Source organism: Silurus meridionalis, chromosome 8 (genome assembly GCF_014805685.1).
Source record: "Silurus meridionalis isolate SWU-2019-XX chromosome 8, ASM1480568v1, whole genome shotgun sequence".
NCBI classification, from domain to species: domain Eukaryota; kingdom Metazoa; phylum Chordata; class Actinopteri; order Siluriformes; family Siluridae; genus Silurus; species Silurus meridionalis.
Window position 1 is genome coordinate 21,329,241 of NC_060891.1, and position 19,867 is coordinate 21,349,107.

General features: G+C 38.0%; 1 protein-coding gene across 1 annotated transcript in view; it reads left to right on the forward strand.

Annotated features, from left to right (window-relative positions):
- The window catches only part of daam2 (dishevelled associated activator of morphogenesis 2), a 106,056-nt gene that overhangs the window by 46,320 nt on the left and 39,869 nt on the right, over positions 1-19,867 (forward strand). Inside the window, 3 exon segments of the mRNA XM_046855164.1 lie at positions 2,092-2,181; positions 14,272-14,346; positions 18,556-18,650. Coding sequence (XP_046711120.1) covers positions 2,092-2,181; positions 14,272-14,346; positions 18,556-18,650 — 260 coding nt within the window.

Genomic DNA, 19,867 nt, shown 5'->3' on the forward strand with positions numbered 1-19,867 from the left:
CAGTTAAAGATTTAAAAGATTTCGTTTAAATTTGTAATACGTAATTTGTAATTTGGAGGAACGTGGAAAGTGGTATATGTAGTACTGTGGAAAGTGGTAAATCACTGGTTAAGACTCTGGGTTACTGATCGGATGGTTTGTGGTTCAAGCCCCTGTATTGCCAAGCTTCCACTCTTTGGGCCCCTATGCAAGGCCCTTAACCCTCAGTGCTCCAGGGGTGCTGGATCGTGGCTGACCCTGCGCTCTGACCCCAGCTCCTAACGTCAGTGGGATATGCAAATAAATTATGCCACTATATATTAAAATGATAATCAACAAATAATTATTTGAAACCAGGCAAACTTCAGACTGATCAGAAATCTGATCATTCATTTCTGGTAAATATGTAAGCAACTGGAAAATGTGAGTCAAGGCTACTTTATAAGTGTACAGACGTACAATATGTACTCTAATAGTCCTTACTCATTGGGTGGAGGGTGCAGGGTGGAGGTCAGTAGAATCAAGCTCACCCTCTTCCCTTCAAGTTAAACGTTCTGGGTGGGAAAGTATTTCCTGAATGCCTTGCCTTACCCATGTCCTCAGTAAACCCCAAGCTTTGATACACGTACCATGATTCAGCAGCTGGAGCAGTAGAACGAGTGACAGAGGATGTGATGACTAAAGAACCTGAGCCAAACCAAAGTCACTGATCCATAATGGGGTCGAAATATGTCCGTTAGGCAGTGGGTTTGGACAAGGTACTGTGTCAGTTTAGTTCTCGGCCTTGTTATTGATGAGGGTATGACTCTCATTTACCACAGTAGAAGAAATACTGCTTTCATTCACATGTTAAATAACCCTCTCTTTCTCTCTCGCTCTTCCTGGCTAGCTGATTGCTATTGGCCTCTACAATTTCCTGTTGGTTCCCTCAGGGCCTCATATGACTTCCTTCCATCTTGATACTCTCTGAATAGTTTGTGAATCATCTTTCCTGTTCCTCCTTTATTGGAGAAAATCACAAAAATACAAAGGCAAACCTTCTCTTTTCTATCTTCGATTGCAGAAATCCGAGGTTCAATCCATATTGTCTCTTTGAGCACATTTAGCATTTTGGATGTACCTGAAACTCTGAACCATGTAATCAAATCTATGCTATGGTGTGGCTTAAATATGAAAATATGAATTGTGGAGAGATCTGATGTATATTATTAATTATTCAAATCAGGTGAATCAATATTAGTTTAGCTTAATGTGAGTTCCACTGAATTGGGCACCAAATGGGGGAACATGTTATCCAGCTGGGTTTGTGGATTGTGAGGAGGCTTTGATTTACATACATTTAAGGAAACACAGGAAACAATATGATCTCTCATTTTGAGGTTTATTATTTTTGTGTTGCTTTAACCAGATGCATTAATCTGGTAATCTAATCGAATAGATACAGCATTCTCACATTAATAGATTTTCATAATTTGAATAGGAGACACACTACTGTCTTTTTTTTGCCAAAAGGAACTAAAGGTGTGGATCAGGGGATCTTTTAGGGGAAGCTTTTTCTTTTCTTTCATGCGGGTGCTAGCTTCAAAACAGATCGCCTGTGTTTGGAAAAAATTGTGTTATGCATCTACAGCATTGATTTTGACATGCTGGCAATGCTGGTATGTCTCTTCCCCCTCTTTGAGAGCTCGCACAAGTTTTGTTAAAATCTGCAGCTATATATTTAAATATTTGTGAGCAGAATTTGAGCAATTACACAAAGAGAACATATATACAGACACAGTGGCGTTTCATTACACTTGTAACGATATATAAATGTGTTTGTGTGTGATGTATATTACATTACTCACTTTTTACTTGCAGTGCCCTGATTTCAATGAGTCATGCACCAAGTCAATTCGGAATTATTGTGCATATGATGAATATTCCAATATTCCATGCCCAGATATTTGTCAATGTTTGTTTTTCTTTCTGTATTTATACAGAGCTACTATTATAATTTAATCTGTGCTTGACGGTCTAATATTCCTTTACTTTCTCTATGATATTCAGAGTTTCTACACTGAGTGTTTCATTAGTAGCCCAATCACAATCACCTCTTTTTTCCCCTGGCAGGATGAACTGGATCTCACTGACAAGAACAGAGAAGCCATGTTTGCCCTGCCTGCTGAGAAGAAATGGCAGATCTACTGCAGCAAGAAGAAGGTTAGTGCTTGTCTCCTGGGCTCAAACGGTTAAAAAAAAAATGCTACGCAAGTTCCCATGAGACCTCTTTACTGAATATTAGACAAAGATTTAGGGATGATGGCATGCAAAAAAGCAGGAGGCTAACCCGCTTTCAGACAAAGATCTGTAAAACCTTTAACGCTTTGAAATGAAAATGCGTAACCGTTGCTTGCTCTAAACCGCACGCTAAGATGTTCGCCATACTCATCACACTTATCTGCTCCCTTCCTCTGCCGAACAGAGGCGACGCTTTAGTTTGTGGTTGGCCACTTTCAGGATATTACTCTCTCCCTCTCTCTCTGATTACAGTGAGCGCACTGTGGCGGCCAAATGAAAGCCTTACCGGATCTCACATTAAACAATTGCACATGGCTGTCCTCTGGCTCATGTATTGGTAATTGCGATTCCTTTGGCAGAGTAAACAGAGACCAACTTTTTGCAGTTCTGGCTTGGTGTCCTGCTGATTTTAGACCTTGACCCTCTTTTCATCGCTGTAAAACCTACAGCACACAGACTGATATGCAACGCTGACCTTCCTGCAGCCCGTTACAGCCTCTGGTCAGGGCGGCTGTGTCGGGATTGGAGGCAGGGCGGGGTTGGGTTGGTCCACAGTTTTGTGTGTGGTTTGGAGCAGAAACGCCATGCCTGCTGGAACCAAGTCATCTGCAGCCAATGTTCTCTCTCTCTGACAGCAAAAAAAAAAAAAAAGAGTCTGACAGGTCTCCCTTCAGTGCAGAATGTTCGAAAGAAGGAGGGGGGGAAGGAACCAGAACCAGGCGAGGGTTTGCTTGGAAAAAAACATTCTGAAAGAAAACAAAAAGCTTATTCATGTTAGCCACAGCAGTAAGCAGGACTTACGTGAATCCCTCACATGCCAGATATAAATGCAGATCGATGTATACAAAGCATTAGACTCTGTGACCAAAGAAAATACTTACTGGAAAGTGGTTAAGAAGAGAGAACAAAATTCGAAGCCCTTGTTTCATGCTACAAAGTCATGCGTAGTGACAGGAATATCCCTGTTATGCCATTTCGGAGTTTCACTCGGACGCCATTCCAGATGTCAGACTGTTCTGTTTGACCGCTAAATGTAAAGTTGTTCTGATGCAAATTGATTGATGCTTTTGATTGATATTTGAAACTGATACAAGTTAAAGGTTAAGGCTAATGTTTGGTAATCTGGTAGAGGTAGTTCTGGGATTTTAATTTACAGCCATCAGATGACTAGTTTTATAATGGCCATATAATAACTCAGCCAATATTTTAACCCTGTAAGATACAAATAAAGAGAAAAAAATACACAATTTCATCTGTCAGATGTTGTAAAAGATGTAAATAAAACCTGCAGGTTATAAGTTTTAATCCAGGACAACCAGAGCCACATAACTGTTTTGGTATAAGTTGTAGCTCAGTGGTCAAGACGCTGGACTTTTGATCAGAAGGCCATTTCCCAACTTAATTCCCATCACCATCATGCTGCCACTGCCACAAAGATTATTGCATAATGCTATAAATGTAAATATTAGGAACAAAACACACGACCGAGCGTGCTGTTATTTTAAATGAATGCTGTGGAAAATTCATAAAACAAGTTCCTCTGCTTCTATTTATTACAGCAGCATTTTTTTTCCTCATCGCTATGAAGACCACTTAGAGGTACTCATTGTAGAGGTACTTTTGTACATGGATACAAAACTAAAATCACACCTTTATGTCAGGATTGGCCAAAATACTGGACACTGGAGACTCTTTTTAAAATGTGTCCTCACAGTCCATTTATCAAAAATGATGTTTTTTTTTATAATTCCTTTATGAGGACCAGACCTTATATAGGCCATGTGTTAGTTGGTATTAAAATGATAAGTTTGTTAAAATGCCCTCTGTAGTCAGGACCGTTGTCTGTGGTGTGCTGATTATTAATATTTATATTTATATTAATATTTATTTATTTATTTATTTATTTATTTATTTATTTATTTATTTTAATTCTGACAAATCAGAATTAAGCATTTAGCAGTACAGCATATATAGAGCAAGATAGACAGTAAAATGCCAAAAGCTCATTTGGTGCTTATGTTACCAGACACATTTTCTTTTAGCACAGCTGTCAGTTTGTGAAAATGTTGGCCACCTTTCAAAAGTTCCATTTCTGACTGTGCTGTGGTCACTTATCCATAGAAACTGTATAATCAAGTCCAGACTATAATCCATGTTTTCTATGGTAGGTTATTCTGTAGTGGCACAGAAAGTATTATAGTTAGAGGACACACTCTGACACTATAACAACTCCATAACAGAGTAGCCATAAAAGCCTTAATAAACACCCTCGTACACATTCCAGCTCCAACGAGAATATCTTGGCTGTCAGACAGACGGTTGTGTAACAGCACTGGCTGCATGCGCATGTTTGCGTGCTTGTGGTCGAGACCTTGTTGTAAACGGTTCGTGCACTTTTTCGGGTTGCGGTAATGCATTCTGAACGACTTGATTGCCTTGATTGAAGTGAGCAGAGGCACACAAGTCACTCTTTGTGTTTGCTTGCAGGTCTTGAACTCGCAGTTTATTTGAATTGGACATTTGGGTATTAGGGTGTCATTATAAGATGTAAAAGTAAAATGAAAGATGTTGGTTTTTTTTTCTTGAAAGCATGTGTTTTTTCTTATTTAGTCAGCTCAAGATTGAAAAGAAAGCAGAAAATGAATGGAAAACATTTCATTTTAAAATAGTGGCCTTTCCTATAGAAGTGTTTTCCCCCCTAGTTATAAATGATCCTTGTCTTGGCTTGGATCCTGCAGAAGTATTGTGTTGTTTTGATAAAATGAGATAAACAGGCTAAGAGAGGCTTGAGCTTTCGTTAGGAATGTCACAGTTTACACCAAATTTCTACTGACATGTAGCATTAAAATAATCACCTCTTTTAGTGGATTAGAAAATGGTGCATGGCAGTTTGGTGAAACGGCAACTTTATGAACAAGAAACAAGGAAGCATACAGACCTGGATAAAGCATTTCGTTGTGCTGGATTCCTGCAGCTGAAATCAGATCTCTGAAGTGGAATTGGAGGATGAAGCACAGTATAGCCTGCTGAGATGTCGGATCCTAGCAAGATGGTTGTCTGACTTCAAAAACATGGCTGATTACTGCTCTGGCACTGAAAAAGACAAAAAAAATGTGTTCTAATATGATTTAAGCAAGAAGATTCTGCAAGGCTGTTCCTGAAAGGAAATAACCAGCGTCTTTCTAGCCTGTGGGATATGCAAAGGAATTTATGGTTATATCATACTGTTGAGCTTTGAAAACATGTTGCTTCTCAGCTAGTAAGCCAAAAAAAAGGACAGAGAAGCTGGAATTAATACGAAGAATTTTAAAAGTAAAGATGCCACTAAGGTTTTTACTTTTATTGTACGTATGTGTGAAGCTTGTGGGACAAAGTTTATCACGTTATTATAATATTAGCATTTATTCCTTCATCCTTAGTAACTGCCTGGTCAGGGCTACCATGGTTTAAACACTAGACCATGGATCACCAACGTGGTGCCTGCGGGCCTTTTCTAAAAATAGCTGTTTCTACTTTGTTGAATCATTGTTGATAATTATTGTGAGAAATCATTAACATGATCAGTGTCTTCACATAGATGAATATCATTAATTATTAATAACAACATATAATAAAAGTAAATTGAGCAAATTTGTTATTTCAGATCAAACTGTGTGTATCAAACTGGTAGCCCTTTACATTAATCGGTTCCCAAGAAGTAGCTCTCAGTTTCAAAAAGGTTGGTGACCCCTGATCTAGACTTTGTATTTAGATATAATTTGGGAAACAGAACCAGTTCTTTACAAATCTTGAGTTCAGATTACGATGCCATGAAACGTTTCTATTTTTATAACACTGTAGCTCGTGTATCTTTTCCACATTATTGTTAGCTTTTGTCAATAGAGTGAGAACTTATTCTTCATGGTCATGTTTCCACAAACCTTTGTCCATTAAGTGTACCTCTGGTTTGCGGGATCAGCAGAAGCGTGACTGAACCTTGTGGGAGCGTGAATGAAAAATGTTTCATGCAGGTCTCTACTCTAGTGGAAGCGTACTGTATAAGAGCAAGCCCACAATGATAAACAACTGTGCAGCTTAAGTGCTTACATTTATACCTACTTATACAGTCTGGTGTACCACAATCCAGGTTGGACACACACTAAATACCATGTTGGAATCTGCTAAAGGAAATGTTTGGCTGTATCCTGTCTCTTTGTATTCTTAACCAAAGTCATCAATCCAGAGGAATAATCAGTAACATGTTTCCCAAATGTTTTCAGTTCTGATTATTAGCATTCTGTGTTAAAGCCATAAGCGCGCACCCCAGAAAGTAAAAGTAGATGCACTTTTACTGAGCATTAGTCACGTGGAAATATCATTAATCATAATTTAAAAAATGTGAAATTGTGTTTTCCTTCTCTAAAGGAAATGATGAGGCTAATGAATCTTATGCATGGAGTTAATTACTGCTTAATTACATGCTTCTCTGGTTCAGCAGAAGAGTTTAAAATATTTAATAACAGACATTTTAAAGCATATTATTTATTTAATCCTGATAATAACCAATTTTTTTTATGGTTAGCATGCACATAGCAAGAGTAACTATAGACAAAATGATGCACACAACCCATGTACAGTAAGTAAAAAAAATTATGATTATTATTATTGAGATACTCAATAATAAAACTCCACTTTACTGATGCCCCAAGTCTCAGCACCAAAATCCGCCATGATGTTCACTATTAAGCCTCTGGAGTCGACAAATACGCCGGCACGTTTTGTGGCATTTCATTTATTTTTTCCTCATAAAGCCAAAATTAACTTGATAGTAAAGCATCTACTTTTATTTGTATATACTCTTAATAACAACAAAATTCTCTGCTTTTGTAAAATAAAGAAATACAGGGGTGCTATCTGCTGTCTCTCTCTCTCTGTCATCTCTCTTCACAGACACATAAATTAAACAACCTGAATCTCAGTGAATACTTTTAAATTAACTGATTCACATTAAATTATCATCCAATTATGTAATCCGTATGAAAGTAAGATGACCTACAGTTTCCCCGGTATCACCTCATTAACCATCCGTGTGGAAACAGGAAAAGTTCCGTGTGGTGTCTTGATGATTTACGTAATTTTAAAAACACAACTAAAACCCAATTTTAGCTCTTGTCTTTAAACTTTTGTATCAGCGTAAAAATTGTATTTAATTAAATCATCAAGAACCCAAAGTGACCTTTTGCTATGCTTAATTGTCAGATGGGTGCTGCATTAATCACTGTACTGTATATATATATATATATATATATATATATATATATATATATATATATATATATATATATATATATATATATATATATGTGTATATATATATATATATATATATATATATATGTATATATACAGTACAGACCAAAAGTTTGGACACACCTTCTCATTCAAAGAGTTTTCTTTATTTTCATGACTATGAAAATTGTAGATTCACACTGAAGGCATCAAGGGCTATGAATTAACACGTGGAATTATATACATAACAAAAAAGTGTGAAACAACTGAAAATGTCATATTCTAGGTTCTTCAAAGTAGCCACCTTTTGCTTTGATTACTGCTTTGCACACTCTTGGCATTCTCTTGATGAGCTTCAAGAGGTAGTCACCTGAAATGGTCTTCCAACAGTCTTGAAGGAGTTCCCGAGATGCTTGGCACTTGTTGGCCCTTTGCCTTCACTCTGCGGTCCAGCTCACCCCTAAACCATCTCGATTGGGTTCAGGTCCGGTGACTGTGGAGGCCAGGTCATCTGGCGCAGCACCCCATCACTCTCCTTTTTGGTCAAATAGCCCTTGATGCCTTCAGTGTGACTCTACAATTTTCATAGTCATAAAAATAAAGAAAACTCTTTGAATGAGAAGGTGTGTCCAAACTTTTGGTCTGTACTATATATGTGTGTGTGTGTGTGTGTGTGTGTGTGTGTGTGTGTGTGTGTGTGTGTGTGTGTGTGTGTGTGTGTGTGTATATATATATATATATATATATATATATATATATATATATATATATATATATATATATATAAAATATATTTATTTATTTATTTATTTATTATTATTATTACATACACACACATTTTTCTGTGTGTGTGGTGTGTGTATATGTGTATGTTTCTTGTTGCTGGGCCCTGTAACCACAACCTTCTGATCAGAAGTCCATCCCTAACCACTGACCTACTATATTTGCAAATCAGAAAGCCAACATGCCAGGTTCATAAACCTTCATAGGTGACTTTTCAAAAAACTCCATAGTTTATTTTCCTATAAGTAGTGATGTACTTGTGCTTATTGAAAGGACATGTTCTTTTTGGTACCTGCAGTATTTTAGCGTTTTGGCAGCTGTGTTGTCACGTTCACATTTGCACAGCTGCTCTGCTGAAAGAGTCACTGAGCTCAGCCAGCATGTTCCCAAATCTCCACAAACACTCCGAAGCCCAATCTCAGGCACGTCTACGTGAGTCGAAAACGAAACCACAAAAAGCAGAAAGGCAGTAAAATGCTTTAGTGAGTGTACATGCTCAGGGGTCACATTGTAAAAGAAACTGGGTGGAATTTTATTCCATGTGAATGAAGAGGAGAAATGTGTAAGAAAGAGAAACGTGTCTTCAAATAAAAAAGCACATATGCACTGGAAGAGCACTGTGTGCGTGCGTGTGTGTTGTGTGTGTTTGTGTTCAGTTAGGGTCATAATGAGGACATATAACAGAGTAAACACAGGTTTTTAATTCTTTCCTGCATTTTTTGATTGAGCACACTTTCAGGCAACTTTTTTTGCTGCCTTTTCTTACTCTCCCTTTTCCTCTCTCCCTCTCTATTTCTACTTCTCAGTCACCTTCTCTTCCATCACAGTGTACTGTATAAAAAACTGATTTACAAACATGTCACCAAGCCACTGGAACACTAACCCAAACACAGGTGACAGAAGGAAGTCGCCACTTTAGCGCACTGTCTTACTCTGTGGAGCCAAGCAGCGTGCATTATGGGTATTATGTGAAATTATTCAAAGTGATCTATACAGTAGTTATTTACAGATTTTTACATAATGGCAGAGATTTTCCTGCCCCCATCCACCCCCTTTCTTTACCCCTTCTTTCACTCTTTTACTTTCCCCATCCACCCCTTTTCTCCACATTCTTCCCATAACTCATCTTTCCCATTTGCTTCTTCCTGTTGCTCCTACTGCTTCTTATTCTTTTCATCTTTCTCCTGCTCCTCCTTCTTCTCATTTTTCACTATCGTCTTCTTCACATCATCCTCATCTTCCTGATCCATTTAGTCAATATTTCCTCCTCCTGCTTCTCTTTCTTTTGATGAAGATGAGAGAAAATGAAGGCATACAAAGTAAAGAAGTTTTCTTACCCCCCCCATCTCAATTTAAATTTTTCCTTCTCTATTATCTCCTTATAATAAAATTTAATGGTGCACTATTAATGTAATGTTAATTCCTCAGGTACTTATATGAAAATATCACAGGAATTAATGCTATTCTCCTTCTATAAATATAGTTGACACAATTAAGTGTTGTACGTATATATATATATATATATATATATATATATATATATATATATATATATATATATATATATATATATATAATAAAGGGTTCGTGTTTTCAGCCCAGAGGCATAGCAAGCCTGTGCTGGCCATGAGCTTAAGGTCATGTTTATTATTCCTCCCTCCACTCGGGGTGCTTTAATAGTACAAATATTGACGCACACGGGGAACAGCTTACTACTGTGTTAACTTTAAACCAAACAGATATATCCCTCCTTCATCTTTCCCAGAGTAGCCAAGCACCACCTTCTAAAGGCCGCTTCTGTATTAGGCTGCCCTGAGCAACGTTTTCTAGACGGCAAACGAACAGATACCAGATAGTTGTTAAGATAATAATCTGGTTAGAGTCAGTCCAACTGAGAAACCAATCTACAGAATAAAGTATGGTCCTAGCTTGAATTTTATTTGAAGCTCTGGCCTTGTTTTTATACTTGCTTTATGAACATTACATTCCACATTTAATCCCCATTTGCTGTTATAATAATCTCCGCTCTTTTGACGTTCCACTAGATTTTGTAGTGCGATTGTGGTGGTTTGTGCTCATTCAGTCAGAAGGCTGTTAGTAAAATCAGGTACTGATGTACAGTTTGGTACAGGAGGCCTGGGGTGCAGTCAGCACTCCCAATTCATCCTAAAGGTGTTCATTAGGATGCTGGTCGGAGCTCTATTGCAGGCCACTTAAGATCTTCCACTCCAAACCATGTAAAGCATATCTTCATGGAGCTGACTTTCTGTACAGGGGCATTGTCATGCTGGAACAGGTTTGAGTCTCCTAGTTTAAATAAAGGGGATATTAATCAACTTTGTGGTGACAGTTTGGGAAAGAACCACATAAACTGGAAAAGTTGGGTGTCCCAATACTTTTGTTGCCCCATCACTTACTTATCCATGATTCATTCCACAAAAGTCTCAATTGTGTGTAACCCTATCAGGTGCAAGTGCAATTTCAAGATTAAATGACATCATTCTCTTCATTAATCACGTGGAGAACACACTGTTGTTTTTTTTTTTGCAGCTTCATTAAATAAACGTATTAAACAAACTTTATTGGTATTTAATCAGAAACCAGTTCCTTAGCGCTGGTGTTTTATGTACACCTCGATGTCACGCACATCTACAGCAGGTAAGATGTTTTCAGTTGACAACATGTTCAACCTGAATGGAAGGTAAAGGCCCTGTAGACCAGACCTGGGAGGTTTCATGATAAACTGCAGTAGCATTCTAATTTATTTTGTGCACAGCTTGAGTGATGCTTAGCACCAGAGGTGACTGTCACATGGCCTGCCCGCTGTTGACTTATTGCCATCTGATGTGCGCAGCATGGATTATTTTGTGAGACGGTGCACTTTGTGATCAGATCGTTGAGCATGTCCCTAAGGGAATAGTGATGAACTAACACCATTTGGTGTCGCAGCTGGCTTTAAAAACAACCAATGAGTGTTACAACCTAGTTAGAGGACCAGAGTCTAAACATAGATGTGTTCATTGCAAAATTGCATTGTTATTGGTTAATGAACTTAGGATTGTTTTTTGTGTGTGTGTGTGTGTGTGTGTGTGTGTGTGTGTGTGTGTGTGTGTGTGTGTGTGTGTGTGTGTGTGTGTGTGTGTGTGTGTGTGTGTGTGTGTGTGTGTTTTCCATTCTTTTTAGTGCGTTCAATTAAGAGCACACTTTCAGCAAGCTTTCTTTTTGTCTTTTTTCTTCTCTTGTTCTTTCTATCTTTCTCTATTTCTCTCTCTTTATCACCTTTATACTTTTAAACATGTAACCAAGCCAACTCTAACCAACTCAACCGACTCTAGGATATTGCTACTTTACAGAACTGTCTTCCTCTAATGAATGACATCAAGTCAGAGTGCATTATGGATATTTCATGGTTGTTTGGGTGCATTATTAATATGACACAAAACACCAAAGTCTAAACTGCATTATATCATGATTAGGAGTTCTAGGTTTAGTCATGTCACTTTTCCTGTTCATTCTTTGCTTTTCTTCCTTCTCTATCTTCTTATTCTTCACTGCCAATCACTTTACATATCGCTATCATTCCACCCTCTCAACATTCTCTTCCTTCTTCTTCCTTTGCTCTTATATCTTTTTTTTCTTCCTTTAATGTCTTTCTTCTTTCATGTGAACATTTTTTTCATCATTTACGTCTTCCCCAAGCTCCTCCTCATGCTGCTCCTCTTCTGATTTTCACTTTCATTTTCTTTTCATTCTCTTTCGCTTCTTTTGCATGCTCCCATAATTCACAGGTTAAAATGACTGTGATCACAGTGGAAAAAACATCTTGTTTGATAGAAATGTTCATTTCTAGTACTATGTGAATTTTCTTTTACTATTTGATTTGATACACTAATTTACCTGACCGGGTCTATAATCTGATACAGCACTCCCTGATTGAGTGAACTGCTACACAAGCTGAGCTTCAGTGCCGTAACTTAATGGAAATGTAAAGAATTTTTAATACATGTGCAAGTAGTTGCTATTCAGTGTAATTATATTGTGCTGACAGACAACACAAGGTCAGATCTAAGCTACATTTGAGTTCTCCTTTCTAACTATCCAAAAGTCACTGTCCACTGACTTTGACTGACTTGTTTTTTTGGCCACTGCTGATTTTTTTAAGACAAGCAAGTGAAACAGCAATTCCCTACAATGATTCCTACTGTACATTCTTTCATTTATCTTACATAACCACTTCTCTTAGTTGTAGTTCCTCCTCAATAATTTGTGCAAGCGATGCCTGAACCTGTATCCTGCCACATAGGTAGCCTATATAGCTAGTCATATATAGCAAGCATTGCAAATGAAATCTTCACTACTGAACTGAACATCTTCACACAGCAGGTATATCTAAAGTGAATATATTTTATTTGATAGACACCTTGTTTACTTTGCAGTTAAGAACAGAAAGAGACAGAGCGAGAGAAATGGAAATTAAAGGTCTTTATAGTGGATTCCTGAGTGACGCGATACTGGTAGTTCTCTTGTCCAAGGAAGAAAATTTGATTCCACATGTGGCCGGGAGTTGAAGAGAGAATATTTGAAGTGATATTTTGAGTGAAAGGAGAGGCTTATTTTCTCTACTGTCAATCACAGTGTCGCTAGCCAATCAGGAGTGTTTGTTTGTTCATGTATGTGGAGCAGGTTGGATAGCACTTTCCTTCTGGTGAGTTGGGTCGCCATGTAATGTTACTTCCATAAAAGAAGCCATTGGCTGGATTTCTGTATCTCAGAGGAAGCTCGCGGAGACGTAAATTGCGAATTGGCCAGAACTAAATTAGAGAAATTCCATTTAGTACAAATTAAATGATACCATGCCACACTGTTCCCATTACAAAAGACTCAAATCTGTATTATATGTATCTGTATTATATGGTAAGTTCTTGCATTTAAATTAAAAGTCCATTTAGATTAAAGGTGATAAACCTAAACCACATCAGCATTTTTATGAGTCTTTGAGGGGCTGTAATGTAACTCATTGTCATCTGTTCAGTCAGTTAACAGAAATAACTCTGAAAGCGGAATAGGTTGTTTCGAGGTCGTTTCCTGGACCCTCTGAGTTTCTGAATCTTTATAAGACGACCAAGTCTAGATATTATTTTCATGTTTAATGTGAAAACGGGTTCGTGTGCGGCATCAAACTGTTTGGGGGCGAAGCTATGGAACAAGAGAATTCACTTATATAGTCTTATTGCACAGTATCATGGTAATCATAAAAAAGTTTGATGATAAATTTACACACAAAAAATAATGTACGAGTGTAAGAAATTGTCCAATTTCTTTTTTTCTTTTTTTTTTTTGAGATTAGTTATTATTTTGTTATGTTATACCTAATGCAGCCCATCAAGGGTCTGATAGCAAGCTCATGAATTGAACCAGGATTGATAGAGGCCCTTAATCTTATTCCCAGGAGTGTAATACGGCTTGTTTTAATATTACATTTTGCATTGTCTTAATAAAACAAGGCAGTGGGCTGTATGTAGTCAGTGAGCCACCTGTGCTTCAGAAACTGTACTGTTTGTGTCTACACTGGGATGAGGAGCTCATTGAATTTAGTTAATTCATATGTGTACTTTGGTTCCACATGATCGAATCGGGTTACAAGTAACAGTCTGTTTTTGTGCATCCAACATGATTTTTACTAGCATTCATATTACTACCTCATGGTCCTCACATGCATTAATCATGCTAATTTGTTAGCGTAGCTATCGTTTCTTTTAGTGTTTACATTCACAACTCCCAAATGTGTGTCATGTAGAATTATCCTGATTCTGCTTCTTTTTCATCTCTTTCTTAAAAGATCTGAAGCACACATTGGATATGATTTCTGGGGTTGCTTTCGAAGCCTGTACCAGTTTTCCAATACCAAAGTGAACATATTTGGTGTTGTACTAAAGCAGAGTTTTTTTCGTGTTCGTTTAGGAGCAAGAGGATCCCAACAAGCTCGCTACCAGCTGGCCCGACTACTACATAGATCGCATCAACTCCATGGCTGCTGTAAGTACATGTTTTAGATGATTTTTATGATTACAAGCCACAAGTGCAATCTTTATTCTAGATCTGTTTTTTCTGTCTGTCCTGATTCACTGACCTGTCAGACATTAAGCAGTTTTCAGACTCAGATTTCGGACTCATCAGTGTTTAGTTTGACTTTGTTTTAATGTTCTAGAAACAATCAAGCGAATGCAAATCCCAAATCTGCCCATCTCAGATCTAAATTTCAAAGACAGGACAATGAATGAATTACAAGTATTTATTTTTAAGCGATACTAAGCTGCCATTGAAGTATAAGGACACTAAAAGTCACATTACACATTTCTCATGATCAACAACAGAAAAAGCAAGAAAATATATTAAAATAAACAGTTGTTTTAATTAACAATTTTAGAAAACATTTAAATTTGGATTTGCTGTCAGGTTTCTACTCATTAATGTCTTTATTCAGTGGTCTTTAAAAAAATCTGATTTGCAGGCACAAGATGCTCCTTGCAGTTTAAAGGACTATTCATTTCGCAGATGTTTGTGTTTACTGGCTAGGTCTGGAAAAACAATAAGCTCATAAACAGCACACTTCCTTGATGGGTTTTAGGTTCGAGACTACATATAGTACCTCATCAGATCTATTATCGTGTTTCCTTTAATCATTACCACACATGCTGCTTATCTCTGCCCATGTGTCTTGGAGCTCACTGTGATTAATGACCTTTCTAATTATAGACCCATTTCTGGCTTCCTGTTTCTGTCCAAACACAGTTAATGTAGTTAATGAGAGTTAAAGGGTTGCTTGTTTTATTTATTTTTTTGCTGATTTTGGAGCAATCAATCTTTTTCCTCTCAGATAAAGGCCTATAAAGTTAATTAAGCTCTGAAATTTGCAATTGGGCGTTCAGATTTTGCCCATGCTATAGTTTTTTTTTTTTTTTTTTATGTAATCAAATATAAATGTACATTAATACTAGCTGAAACTGGTTATTAATTATAAATAAGTTACTGCAGTGGTTGTGTTTATTTCCTTCCAAAACGAAAATAAATTACAAATTTGTCATTTGGACTTTTGCATAGAACTTTAAATGAAGAATACTTATTCTCACCTTATTAGCTACTGATATCAATGATCTGAATTCAGAATATATTTGAATTTTCTTACATTTGAAATGTTTGTTGCTGCCTAAAAATGTATTCAGTTAACATACTAATATTTAGTTCACGTATGTCGCTTTGGAGAAGAGCATCTGCTAAATGCCGCAAAATTTTTCTCTTTTGATGCATTTGTATAGTTTAAAAGATTACTCTTGTGCCCTTGTTTCAGTCTTTGCTGATGGCTTATTATGGATCTATCTGAACCATGGACTGTATGAACAATACCTGCATTAATGCACAATCGGAGAGTTTTTTTTCTCTGTGTAATCACCTGTCACAACTTCCCCCGATGTGCTGCTGTGATCTACAGTATGGGCGGCAAAGAAATCAGCACCAGCTTTGTTATCTTAATCTTTTGTTTGTTTGTGTATGTCCTGTGGTGGTGCTGTTGCACCTAAAAAAAAAAAAAGATTGAAGACAATTTGATAAGAATGGCAAAAATAAAAACTTAATAAAAAAATAAATAAATTCTATAAAAGGCAGGAGCTTACTATAAAATCATGCAAGGTACAAAGTGACTACAGGTGTGACTCTAGCCTAGGTTCTATCTTCTATATTTTTATTGCTGTTCAGTTTTACCTGTTCTAAAATGCCATTCAAAGGCCACACATTGCAAGAATTGTACAGTGTGTGTGTGAGGAGGTTGTGCTATGACTTCATGGCTTGGAGCGGATGTGTGCGGTGTGCTCATGGGATCGCTCTGGGTAGCTGAATTATTGAATACGCTCATTTTCCCAGCGTCTGCTTGGCCCAGTGAAGTTGCACACTGGCTCCCAGCAGCCATGCAGAACACACTGTCAAGACTGATGTGGTCACGCTCTAAATAGGAACCCTACGGACCCTTTCCATTCACGTCAGACTTATAGGTATCCTTTCCACATTGGCGCTGCTGCAAATCAAAGAATTTAGAGTGCAGCAGCTCGGGCCAGGACTCCAGGATGAAATTGTTGCTTTGGTCTTCATTCACAGAATGCCTATACAATATAATTCTTCTTAGATTCATGGATTTGTAGCAAGCGTAACTGCTTTGCTAGAAATGAGCCAAGCCACAGCTTGTTAATTCTTTAGTTTGTTCATGCATGTTAGCACATTCCGGTTATTTAATAAAGCTGAACTGTTAAAGTTTATGCGACACCTGCCAAGTTTAGCACTCTGTTTGCATGGAATTCAAGTTTAGTTTATGTATTCACATTTTTCCTATTTTTATAAGGAAGGGACCCACCCACGTTCTCAGAGAAGCCGACTAGATAAGGACCCTGATCTTGAACACGAGTCGTCAATCCGAATTTTTTTCAGAAAGTGCACATTTAGCCTACAGGGCAGACCTCGACTTTAGCCGATAATCCGTTTTCTGGACTTCCGCATCCTACTGCCAGCCATTTCGGACATACATATCCATTTAGGGAGCTGAGCCTGGGGCTTTGCAGCTGTGCCAGCGATCCACGAGCCATCTGGACAAGGACAGTCGAGATCCGTCCAATGGTTGTTATGGCAGAAACATCTGCGCAGCCCCACGGCAGGACAACAGCCTAGATCTGGTTGAACATGAATAAGAGGACCCTGGTGCCATATCAGCTATTTAGTTTTCCCATAAACATGATCTATGTCTCAGTATAAAAGCAGTGCCAGCCTATCATGCATGACTCTCAACACATCCTTTGACCAAGAGAGCCAACATAAGTCTTTTACTTTTGGTATCTTGGCCGAGATTAAGGCCTTTTTTTTTTTAAGGAGTAATGCAGGGAGGATATTAAACAGCCTTTGTAAAATGGATTTAGTGTGTAGTTAGAATGCGCATTTGTGAAACATTTCTGGATGGCGTGAGTCCACAGATGATGGAGGAAGGCAATACAGAAGCTGAACAGAAGCCGTGGCCAAATTTAATATGCACAACTGCACTTGGATGCTATACATAACAGACTTGATGCTCAGCTGCAAGCATTCTTTTATAATCAGGGCTCATGATCACCTTGTTATATTCAGGCTCTGTGACTAAATGCCATTATACATCTCGGGCAAGGGATTTAAAAAATGCACTCGCTCTATTTTGATGCTTAATTTGTGCGTTATGCATATACTTCCATATTAATGAATGAGTTGCAAAATTTGATCGGTCTATTAAATGTTGATGGAAATTCAGATTATATACACCGATCAGGCCTAACATTGACATTATAACATTGTGAGCAGTAAAGTGAATAACACTGAATATTTCTTTATCATGGCCCCTGTTAGTGGGTGGGAAATATCAGGCAGCAAGTGAACATTTAATCCTCAAAGTTGATGTGTTAGAAGCAGGAAAAATGGGCGAGCTTAAGGATTTGAGAGAGTTTGATTTGTGCGACGGCTAGACGACTGTGCGACGGCTAGACGACTGTGTCGGCTAGACGACTGTGTCATCTCTAAATATGCAGCTCTTTTGTGGTGGTGTTTCCAGTCTGCAAAAGTGGTCCAAGGAAGGAACAGTGGTGAACCGGTGACAGGGTCATTGGCGGCCAAGGCTTATTGATGCAAAAAGCTGTTATTTAAATTGTTGAAGATGTTAATGCTGTTATTGCTCGACGGATTAGGACTTTTTTTTTTCGCAGCAAAAGGGGGCCAACACAATATTAGGCAGGTGGTCATAATGTAATGCCTGATTAGGGGCAATAATGTTATTCTTGATCAGTGTAAGTGGGTTACATAAGTAAACAAATTCTAATTCCTTTGGTTCCTTTGTCCTTTGGACAATATGCAAACTCTAATTTGCATATTGTCCTCTAATAGGCTTTAATATTAATGTTGCAATAACACCTTTCTATCACATGTTCAACCACAACTTAGCTTTTCCAAATCTTGATCACTTTGTGTTTTGAGGTCTGCACAATCATTGCCATGAAAGGAATTCATCCCAAAAACATTATGCAAAGTTTAAAGAATCGTTAACTTTTACATGCAAATGTGATAGGCTTGCTTCAGAGTAAATAACTTTATTTATCATGTTTATTTATTGTGCACAGTTTTGTACTGCATATTTTGAAAGTAAAACGAAGTGATGAATAGTTTGTTCGGTCGTATCTTTTCCAGATGCAGACTCTTTTTGCGTTTGACGAGGAGGAGATGGCGATGAGGAATAAAGTGGTCGAGGATCTGAAAACAGCGCTTCGCACTCAGCCCATGAGGTATGAATTGAAAGCATCTCTTAATTGAAAACTCCACCCTGGCAAACATTACATGCGTTTGCATCGAAGGTTTTGTAGCGTGATTAGGTGACTTGGTGCAAATTAATTTTTTTATGCTGTTTGCTTTTTTTGAAAGAGTTAGGGGATGTGTACTGGGGTACAGAATAGAAGAGCCTTTATTTGTCACATATACATTACAGTCCTGTGAAATTTTGTTTTTTCGCATATTCCAGCTTGGTCAGAAGCTGGGGTCAGAGCGCAGGGTCGGCCATGATACGGCGCCCCTGGAGCACAGAGGGTTAAGGGCCTTGCTCAAGGGCCCAAGAGTGGCAGCTTGGCGATACCGGGGCTTGAACCTTCCGATTAGTAACCCGGTGCCTTAACCACTGAAGCTTCTGGTGCACATCCTAGTATCTTGTACTAACATTGTCACAAGGACATAATGTTGGACTCAAAATTCCAGAATGCACTATGATGAAGTTGCTTGAACCTATTTGCTGAGATGTTATGGCTGAGATGGTGAGCACAATGGCAACTGCAGCATTAGGCATTTTTTGAAGCTGTTATTTAAGCAGACTATTGAAATGTGGAGGTAAGAGGTCCTGAATAGGATGAAGGATTAAAGCTCCGCTGCATTGATTGGGAGTAATGGACAAAACTGTTCTCAATGAAGGACGTTTAAACTAAGTTATCTCAGAGTTTTATTACAAAATAAATATTTTTGCATAATTCAACATCATGTATTGATTCGAAGTACTGATATATTAGTGATTTAAGATGGATTTTGAACTCGCACATAGAGCTACAGTTATTGACCTTGCAGGAATGCTGGGAATGCATGGATGCATGTAATCAGAAATGAGTTTTCAGTTTAAGTGACTATTTCAGATAAAGGCTGTCTGAAATTCCAATCCAAATGTATTCACTCTTTCCTAAAAACCGCCAAGAATCCTACAATGAGCTGCAAAGTCTTAAGAGAGAACCGGAGTATATTTCATCAGAAGTCCTGCTTTGCCTCAGATGCTGGAACAGCTTTCATATCTCTTTCATCAGAAGGCAGTAAGATTTGGACGCCACTCTCATGGCGAGTTCTTTCGAGTCATTGCTTCGCTCTTACCATATACTGTGGGAGACCATCTGGCTCGTGTCTAGGGTTTTGTGGTCTGTCTTTCTGCCATGCAATGGAAGGAGGTAACTTGTTTTTTTATGTCTGAGAA